The sequence below is a fragment of the Hyperoodon ampullatus genome (assembly GCF_949752795.1).
Source record: "Hyperoodon ampullatus genome assembly, chromosome: 4".
In the NCBI taxonomy this organism is placed as follows: domain Eukaryota; kingdom Metazoa; phylum Chordata; class Mammalia; order Artiodactyla; family Ziphiidae; genus Hyperoodon; species Hyperoodon ampullatus.
In genome coordinates this window covers 4762009-4772573 of record NC_136917.1, presented here as the reverse complement: position 1 = coordinate 4772573, position 10565 = coordinate 4762009, and the positions used below count along the sequence as shown (strand labels likewise).

Here is a 10565-nt window from a genome sequence, read left to right as displayed (position 1 = left end):
GACATTTGGACACAGGCACAGAGGAAAGACTGTGTGAGGACACAGGGAGAAGACAGCCATCTACAAGCCAAGGGGAGAGGCCGCAGAAGAAATCAACCCTGCTGACATCTTGATCTGACTTCTGGCTTCCAGAACAATGAGGAAAAAAATTTATACACACACCCAGGACTATTATTCAGCCTTGAAAGAGAAGGAAATCTGTTTGCAACCATATGGATGAACCTGGAGGTCATTATGCTAAGTGACATAAGCCAGACATAGAAGACAAATACTGTATGATCTCACTTACATATGGAATCAAAAAACATTGAACTTACAAAAACAAAGAGCAGAATGGTAGTTGTCAGGGGCTGGGAGGTGTGGGAAATGGGGAGATGTTGGTCAAAGGATACAAAGTTTCAGTTATGCAGGATGAATAAGTTCTGGAGGTCTGATGTACACCATGGTGACTATAGTTAATAATACTGTATTGTACACTTGAAATTTGCTAAGAGAGTGTTCTTGCCACACACACAAAAAGGTAACATGTGAGGTGATAGATGTTAATTAGCTTGATTGTGGTAAGCATGCTTATATCAAAACATCATGTTGTACACCTTAAATATATACAATTTTAACTTGTCGATTATACCTCTATACAGCTGGGGGAAAAAAATCAAACCACAAATGACAAACCCTTCCTGGCCCTAGGAGTAATGGTTATAAGTGTGGGTTCCAGAGTCGTACTGTCTAAGTAGAAATCTTAGGTCTTCCCTTATTTACGAGTTATCTGTTGCTGTAAAGCAAAATTGGTGGTGCAAAACAGCAATAGTCCTTCATTATTATCTATCATGATGCTGGGTGTTAATTGAGCTCAGCTGGGTGGTTCTCACTCAAGGGTCACTTACATGTCTGGTGGTTGAGGCTGGCTGTTGGCTGGGACCTCAGCTGGCAGGTACATCTACTGTGGCCTCTTCATGTGGCCTGGGCTTCCTCATAAAATGACAGGTGGGTTCCAAGGGCAAGCATCCCAAGAGAGAAAGACATGGGGATTGAATTATGTTACATGACTTTGGAAGTCCCACGGGGTCACTTCTGCTGCATTCTATTCAAGGAGTGAATAATTAGACTTCACCTCTTAATAAGAAGAACCTGCAGAACTATTTTAAAACCACCACATCTTCCAAAGTCTACATCCTTAGCTTCTCCAAGCTTCAGTTTCCTCATCTATAAAGTAATGGTAAACACAGTCCCTTGTTCAGAGAAATGCTATGAGAATTAAATGAGGAAATGTGTGTGTAAACCCCCTAGCACAGTGCCCGGCACATAGCAATTGCTCAGAGATAGTATAGTGCTTATTCTAGGGATTATCTCATTACTGTCCACCCAAGCCTTTGAGGTAGGCATTTGATCTCCATTTTACAGAGGGTGGGACAGAGATCCTAAGATGATATGTAACTTTCCCAATCCAAAGATCTTCCCAATTCTCAATAAGGGTTCCCCTCTGGGAAGGACAGGTGACATTGGATAACAGTTACAACTGAGTTTCTGAAGGCCAGGGATAAGCAGAAAGCCTCGCCTGGAACAGTGTTCCTCAAACTACGGTTCTTGCACTGTGAAATTAAGTTAGTGAGCCACAATTGGCACTTTTAAAAAAGTGACATCTAATAATACAAAATGAGAAATGTCAGAGTACATTTTGTAAGTAAGGATAAAGTTTATGAAACTTTTGTTCCTTATATCTGTGTGCATTAGTGGTTTTCAACTGTGGGCAATTTTGTCTCCCAGGAGACATTTGGAGATGTCTGGAGACAATTTTAATTGTCACAACTGAAGGGGGCAGGAAATGCTACAGACATCAAGTGGGTAGAGGCCAGGAATGCTGCTAAATATCCTACAATTCTCAAGACAGCCCCCTCCCCACTCCCTAGTGATGAATTATCCAACTCAAAATTTCAACAGTGAGGAGATGGAGAAACCTTGATATCTGTATCTCTATATCTACATGTACTGAGTTGCAATGTGCAGTGTTCCATCCTGTGGGTTGCAGTCAAAGAGTGTGAGCGCCCCTAGACTAGAAGACTCCTTGTGAGTCCAGCTTCTGAATCTAGTTCTGCCACCGAGATTTGCTCACCAGGCCCTGGTAGCATCTGCCCCTACACAGATGATCTGAATGCACTATTCGTTTTCTCCTGGTTTTCTTTTATTGTCAGCTCTTCCCCAGATAGGACTTCTCTCAGAAGAGTTGGAGTGTGGACATAATGCAGCTTTAGAAGAGAACCCTCTAACACCTGTGAACCCTGGTTCAGACAAAAGCTTTTAACTTTCCTGTTGGCCCTAGGTTTTCCCTGTTTCCTCACAGCGAGGATACTGACCTAACCACTATTACTAGTTGAGCATTTCCTATAGGCCCAACACTTCTCAGTTCCAAGCATTGGCTCATTTATTCCTCATAGCAACTGTGTGAAGAAGCTTCTATCATGGCAGTCTTACTAGTGTGGGAACTGAGGCTCAGGGAGGTTAAATCACTCCACTGGGACCACGCAGCTGATGAATAGCAGAGCCAGGGTTTGAACTCAGCCCTAAAGGACCAGGGTGTACCGCCACTTTCCAAGCTATGTTTTGATTGGAATCTAGGCTTGAAACACATCTATCACACAGACAGATCCAGTAGGAGAGAACAAATTCTAGGTTGGGGCCAGGCAGTGTGGAGTCTTGTGCTGACTCTTCCCTTCATCAGCCATGTGACCTGGGAAAGGAACTTTTAGTGGTTCAGCTTCCTGGTCTGTCAGGTGGGGATTCACACACCTGCTCAGCCTGTCGTAGGAAAACTGTGCTCTGGCATCACTTTGGACATGCAACTGCTTGGGCCAGACCTTTACACACCCACCCTGTCACCTCTCACATCTCTCACCTCTTTTAGCCCTCTCCTCATCCAGGTTCTCATCTCTGACCTCTTAGAGCCTCCTGTATTCGTCAGCTCTGGCTGCCAAACAAACTCCACAGACTGGGTGGCAGACATTTCTTTCTCACAGTTCTTGGAGCTAGAAGTCCAAGATCAAGATGCCAGCAGACCCTGTCCTTGGTGAGGACCCTGATCCTGACTTGCAAGTGGCTGTCTTCTCACCGTGTCCTCCCATGGTGGAGAGACGAAGCGCTGGCATCTCTCCCTCTTCTTATAAGGGCACCGATCCCATCATGGAGGCCCTACCCTCATGACCTCAGCTAAACTAATTACCTCCCAAAGGCCCCACCTCCTAACACCATCACATCGAAGGTTAGGGCTTCCACCTGCATCCTTTTTCCCTTGAATTCCCAAAGCCCTTTACTTACATGCTTCCAATGGCACTGATGATGTCTGTGTCCCTTCAGAATTCTTGTTTGGAGGGAATGTCCAATCTCCTCTTCCAGACTGAAATTTTCATGAGTGCAAAGGCTGCGTTTTATTTGCCTTTGTTTCTTTGCCTCCCAGATCAACAATCATTTGTAGACAAAATGAAAGAACAAATGGGGGCGTGACATACAGGTGTAAGTGGTTGCCAGATTTCAGGTGGTGTTTGGCAGAGACACAAACATGCTTTCAGCAGAAGCAGCTGGCACTATATGTGAGGGCAGTCACCAGCCCTTTAGCACTTTCCTCTGCTCCCGAGCAGTTCTGGAAGCTTCTTATATAGATGCTGCTTTTCTGAATGAGGCCATCAGCAAGGGCCAATGCTGTTTATCTTACTAATCACGATGACGTTGTCTCCAAAAATAGCTTGTCTATGAGGATTGTGCATTGAGGAGAGAACAAAAGTGGCATCATAGATCGGCAGAGCTTAGGGGTTGTCTTTGGCTCCATGCTTCTGATTGTCAGACGGTAGACAGAAGCCTAAAGAGGGTGGAGACTTAGGAGCTGGGCTATGACCAGATACCTGGCCTTCAGACTCCCATCTCCACCAAGCCGGTGTATGGAAAGCACTAACAATCGAACCACAGTGGGTGTTGGGTAGGCAGGGCCCAGCTGACATTCTTCAGATGCCACTTCCTACAGGAAGCCTTCCCTGACCACAACTGCCCCTTGCCGCAGCTCCCATCATCAAGTTAGAGGTAGGAGCCCCTGCCATGAGCTCCCCTAGCACTCTGTTCTCCTACTATGATAGCACTCCCACACTCACGGTGAGGTAACATACACTCGTTCATTCAAAAATATTCGAACACTTAACCATGTGGCAAGCACTACTTTAGATGCTGAGGATACATCGGTGAACAAAACTGAAAAAAAATCCCCACCCTCATGGAACTTGTATTTCCAGTGTGCATGGGGAGACAAACAAAAAACATAGAAACAGATAAAATATAAAACATGCTAGGCAGCAATAAGTGCTATGGAGAAAATAAAAGTAGGAAAGGGCTATAGGAGGGGCTAGATGATGTGGGCAGTGAGGAGGTCAGTTTTAAATAGGACAGTCAGAGGAATCAGATGACCCCTGAGAGGTGACCCTTGAGCAAAGATGCGAAGGAGGTGAGGGAGGAAGCCGTGTGGAGAGGAGGGGATCTAGGTCGAGGGGCCAGCAAGTGCAAAGGCCCCGAGGAGGGAGCCAGGCTCCCCAGTTTGAGGAACAGCAGAGGCCAGTGTGGCTGGAGCAGAGTGGGGAAGGAGAGGGCTGAGAGGTTAGAGCAGGAATGGGAGCAGATTGAACATCTGTCTCCTCCCCACTTCCCAACACCCACACTTCAGCGAACTAACTCATACACTGAGGCTCTGACTGTAGCCAAGCCAGCCAGGAGCAAGCCACTCATTGACTAAGGGAAAGGTTTTCCAGGGGAAGCCAAAGAAAAACATGGCCAATTCTTGGTTCTTAAGTTTCAGAAGGCAGGTCCAGGTGTAATGTGGGAAGACTGTAGAAGGATGCAATTTCTTCTAAGTTGACCCAGCCATGCCTTTGTATCCTGACTCTCACCCTTAGCCAGACTAAATAAAGATTCCATGGATGGGGGGGGCGGGTAAGGTGAAGACCGTACTGAAGGAATCTGCTGAGAGGAGGTGAGGTAGCTAGAGGCTGCCATGTCTGTTTCCAGGGCTGGGTGGAAGTCAACCCCTAATTTGAGCTGAGCAGTGGTTGCTGTTCTACCTTTCGGCATCTGGTGAGGACCTCTTGGTGACAGCACGCAGAAGGAGGCCTGTTCTTCATCCGGAGCAGTGATGCTCAGTACTTTGCCTAGGTCCCATGCAGCCCGCTCCCAAGAGCCCAGGGCACTGATCCATTACCTCCATGCCCCAAATGGAAGATGGAGCCTGACACTTGGGGTCTCACCAAGTGAGGGTGGTGGTAGACGCCCAACTCCTGTCACACACTCAAATTCCCTGGTGACCTGCCCACCTCTCATCCAGGCTGGGCTCCCTGAGGGCTAGCATGTCTCGTGTGTATATTTCTCTCTGGATTTGGCTACTTCTGTATATCAAGGGAGTAAAATCTGTTGAAAAGTTTATGGGTTCCATATGTTTGTTGGGAGATTTGGGGGGCATGAATTGTAGGTGACATTTGGGCTGTTATGCTTACTTTTCTTTGGTTTTCACCAGGTTCTTTTTTTTTTTTTTTGGCTGTGTTGGGTCTTCGTTGCTGCGCACGGGCTTTCTCCAGTTGCGGTTACTGGGGGCCACTCTTCATTGCGGTGGCTTCTCTCGTCGCGGAGCAAGGGCTCTAGAGTGCAGGCTTCAGTCGTTGTGGCTCGCAGGCTCTAGAGCGCAGGCTCAGCAGTTGTGGCGCACTGGCTCAGTTGCTCCGTGGCATGTGGGATCCTCCTGGACCAGGGCTCGAACCCGTGTCCCCTGCATTGGCAGGCGGACTCCTAACCACTGCGCCACCAGGGAAGCCCTCAGCAGATTCTTAAAGGAGCTTCTGGTTTAAGAAAGTTGAGAACTGTGAGAAAGGAGGATATGTAAGGTGGCCCACAGGTAATAAAAACAATGCCCAGTTTGGGCCAAGCTCTTTCATATTTTGTCTCATCCCAACCTTGTGAGGTCAGTGCTAACCACATCCCCTATTTCCACACAGGGCAATCAGCCTCAGGCCTAAGTAGCTGGTTCAGACAGTGGAGCTGGGCCTTGAACCCAGGTGCATGCTCAGAGCAGCCCTGTGTCCCCTCCTCCCACTACTTCATCACGGGATGCACTATCCCTAAGACATCCAGACTTCTCTCACACACCTATTCTGGCTTTGTCACTCTAGAATGTTCTATAACATTATTTTATTAAATTTCACTTTTCCTTTTAGTTTGGGCTGATCATCACCTTGAGTAATGTTTTTTCATGCTGTAAGACATAAAATTCTTTTACTCTGTTATAAACTTGTGTCTTTCTTCTTCAAGGTGGACCCTGAGTCCTAAAACCCTGATATCTCATGAATAGCACCAAATTTGTTTTCTTTGTCTTTTTACTCAGATTTTCTAAACTTCATATATCAAAGTAATGAATTAAATAACCAATACCTCTGCAAATAGCTACCTCTTATTGGATGTTCTCCAGGTGACTGGCATGGTGTCATTTTTACCCTCATGATCTCATTTGATCCTCCTAATGCCCCTATGAAGTAAGTACTATTATTATCCCTATTTTACATTTAAGGAAACTGAGGTTTAGAACCCATGGCAGGAGTGGGATTTGAGCCCAGAGCTGCAGGATTAACTACTACCCTTGCCAAGCCACTTCCTTCTTTACTTCGGCTGGTGTAAAGATGTATCCCTGTGCGTGCCTCAGGGGTGACAAACGACCCAGCAGTATTTGGGTAGTTAGAGATGATAAAGTAGGCTGCTTTGTGGCCAATTGTGAGGTCAGAGCAGAGAGGACCTGTTCACCCCAAGGTGAACTCCTGATGAACTCGTGGCCTTCCTTGGGGTAGATAGACCACAGTGAGGCAGCCTGGAGAGGTCAGCATAATGCAGGCCCTGGCTGGGGGCACGTATGGAACCTAGCACTCTCCAGGGATGTGAGCCACTGCTTGGCCAACCTTCCTTCTGGAAAGAGGTAGGAGGCTGCCACTGCTTCTTTGTGCTGCCTGGGTGGCCTCCAAGAACCAGTAAAGTGTGAGGTCATTGTAACTGAGCAGCTCAGGAAATACCTTTGGTGACTGTGGCTTCAGATATCTGAAGTCCAAATTATAACTTGCATTTGCCCAGTGATTCACAGTTCAGTATTTATACCACAGTGATCTCATCGAATCCTTTGTGCTTCCTGCTAGGCTGTGAAGATCATGTCCATTTGATAGATGGAGAAACAGATGAGAAGAGGCAGGTAAATTGCCCAAGGTCACCCAGAGCCAAGACTTGAACCCAGGTCCTACTGACTCCAAGTCCCATTCACCAGTGATTTTCAAACTTCACGCTGTGGAGCCCTCAGGTGCTTGAGGCAGGCAAGGGGAAAGGGCTCAAGATGTGGAGGAGGAGGCCAAGGGGGCGAGGCTCTGTGCCCTTTTCCTCACTTCGCTGCAGACTGCACTTGTGTCAGGATTCTGTGTCAGACTTGTTTGAAAGACTTGTGTTGCTAAGCAAATGTTTCCAGAGGACTACCCCAAACTGTTCCTTCTTCTCTGGGAATTGGGTGCAGGCTCTTCCTTCCCTAGGACTCCCTTTTCTCTATAGCAGCAAGAAGAAACCTACTCTCTGTTGGAGGATATACTCAACCCCAAGATGGCAGCACAAGGGAGGAGAAAATGTACTGCACAGGGATATAGCAGATCCAGGTCTTAGTCCTAGGTTAGTGTGACTTGGCAAGCTATTTACCTCAGTCTCTCCATCTGTAAAGATGAGGGGATTGGCCTAGATAATTCTGAACATCGTTTTTTCAAACAACTAGTGAATCTGGGATATCATGCTTAGTTCATAGGATCTTAAACAGAGGTGAGTCACTTGAAATTGTATGAAAATGTAATTTTTTTGTATGTGCATTTTTTTTCTGGAAGGTATATCTATAGCTTTCATTAGAGTCTCAAAGGGGTCTGTGATACGGAACATCTAGCTTCTCTGGATTTTTTCTTTCTTTTTCTTTTTTTTGGCAGATATGCTGGGAAATCTTATTTCTCCTTGGGGAGGGGGCTCAAGTTGTAAGAATGGTGTGAGAAAGCTATTTGCAGAAAGGAAATAAGTGTAACATATAAAGATAAGCAGAGCTAAAAGATGGGAGCTAGATGAATGATAAGAGCCAGTGAGCAAGCTAACAATACTGTTTAAGCCCCTGGATCCAGCCATGCCTGATACTCCTACACTTTTCAGCTAAATGAATGACTGCCCCTCCCCCATTAAGGGATTTTCTGTTTCAATCGCCCATAGAATAAATGACTGATATGCTAATATTACTGGGAGAAGCTCTCACCATTTGAAAAATTAATGAATCGCAACTTAGAAAAAGCAAAGCAGGAAGAGAAAGGGACTGGGGTGGGGGTTTTCCTCTTAGGCTCTTTTTTTTAAATTTCAGGGAAGAAAAGTGCTCCCTGTTTTGTTCCCTATCCTTTATTCTTTTAGCAAACTAGTGGCTTTTAGAGGCAGAAAAGACCTTAGAATCAATCTTTTTTTTTTTTTTTTTGGTACGCGAGCCTCTCACTGCTGTGGCCTCTCCCGTTGCGGAGCACAGGCTCCGGATGCGCAGGCTCAGCGGCCATGGCTCACGGGCCCAGCCGCTCCGTGGCACGTGGGATCTTCCCAGACCGGGGCACGAACCCGTGTTCCCTGCATCGGCAGGCGGACCCCCAACCACTGCGCCACCAGGGAAGCCCCTTAGAATCAATCTTGTCATTACATAGATGGGAAACCAAGATCCAGAAGAGATGTGACCTTCTCAAGGTCATAGAGTAAACTGGTAGCAGCACTGAGACTAGAACGGAAGTTACCTTCTTCAAGGTATGCTCCTCCTCTCTGCATGACTTTCCTCGGTGCTCTGTTCCCAGGCAGGCTTGCCAGTTAGCCGAGCTTAGGAGGGTTCCTGTGCCCATATGTGTTGCATTGACATATGGATCCTTATCTTGTCCAGAAAATTCTGCAGTCTGGCTCTGTTTTTCAGGTTCCATGGGCACAGGCAAATAATGCAGTGTTTGGTCAGAAGATGCTGGAGGAGGTAAGGGACCAGTCCCCTCACAGGTGACAGGCCCACCTAGGGTGCTGGCCTGGTAGCTCCAGCTAGGATCGGGGTCCTGGAGATCAGGGCCAGGCCAGACATTGCCCAATGTTGCCCACAGCAGGAAGATTTGGATATGGGAACGGTCAAAAGCAGGCAGGCAGGATTTATGGGACAAGTCCAGGGCGTCACTTTCGGCCACAGGGTCAGATTTGTTTAGCCCTGAAGGGCAGGAATGGCAAAGGCAGAAACGGGGTCAAGGGGGGCCGGCGGGAGAGAGAGACAGGGGCACACCTTAATGTGAACGAAAAGGCAACTCGAGATCCGCCTGCCGCCCCGTTCACAAACTACTCAAGGCCGCACAGGAGAAATGACCTTTAATGTCCGACTTTGCTTCCAACCCCGCCAAAGTGCCACCGTTCAGTGAAGTACAGGGGGGGCTTGCGAGGTACGAAGTCACGAGACAAACAACACCCTGGCTGCCTCCTGGGCACCCACTCGCTCTGCCCCCGCGCGGGCGGCCCCACACACGCACACACGCAGACCACACGTACACCGCACAGACACACGCACGTGCACCCACGGTTAAATACATGTACAGAGGGACTCATTTAGATATATACACAGAGAGAGAGACGGAAACCCCGGCTGGCGTCGGGTCCCCCAGGCTCTCAGCATGCTCGGCCCAGCTCTCCGCGCTGTACCTGGCACCCATGCCCCTGCCAGCAAAGCAGCTGCCCCTCTCCCCGCCCCCCTCCCCCCCGCTTCCCCGTGGGGCCCGTGTCTACCGGGCGCCGACACTCCCCTCCCTCCCGCCGCCCGCCCGCCCCCCACGATGATTGGCTCCCCAGGGAAAGGAAGCGGTGCGCGGGGGCCCTAAAACTGCCCGGGCGCCAGCGGCATGTTGCTTTTGAAGCCGGGCTGCCCGTTGGCCACGTCGGCTGCGGCCTCGTGGCCCCCGTGGCTGGCGTCTCCGTCGGTCCCGGGGCTCTCGGGCTCCGCCAGCAGCTTGAAGGTGAAGAGCGGGCTCGAGTCGTGGCGGCCGCGGCGGCCCGGGGGCTCGGGCGCGGGCAGGCTCAGGAGGGCGCCGGGCGCCTTCCACTCCGGGAAGGCGCACAGCTCGACGGGCGGCGGCGCGCCGCGGCCCAGATAGCCGGGGCTCGGCGAGGCCGAGGGCAGGGTCCGCTGGCTGCCGCTCAGGCAGCTGCCGCTGTCATCCAGCGAGTCCTTGCGCGACTGCGAGCGCTCCAGCGAGCCGCCGCGCGTCCACGGCCGGTAGGTGTAGGCGCAGCCGCCCAAGAGGCGGCGACGGCGGCGGCGGCGGCGGCCGCGGCACTGGCACCCGAGGATGCGCACGAAGGCGCGCTTGAACTCCTTGCTGGAGCACGGGTAGATGATGGGGTTGAGGCAGCTGTTGAAGTAGCCCAGCCAGAACACCACCTTGAACACGGCGTCGGGGGGCTTCAGGGTGGAGAACAGGGAGCCTGCAGGGGGAAGG

The 10565-nt window shown here is 49.5% G+C and overlaps 1 protein-coding gene across 1 annotated transcript in view; it reads right to left on the bottom strand.

Moving 5' to 3' along the window:
* Positions 1–9943: 9943 nt before the first annotated feature.
* The window catches only part of ADRA1B (adrenoceptor alpha 1B), a gene marked incomplete at both ends in the record, with an annotated part of 58536 nt that continues 57914 nt past the window's right edge, over positions 9944–10565 (bottom strand). The window contains one exon of the mRNA XM_079701787.1: positions 9944–10551. Coding sequence (XP_079557913.1) covers positions 9944–10551 — 608 coding nt within the window. The remainder of the gene's footprint in view (positions 10552–10565) is intronic.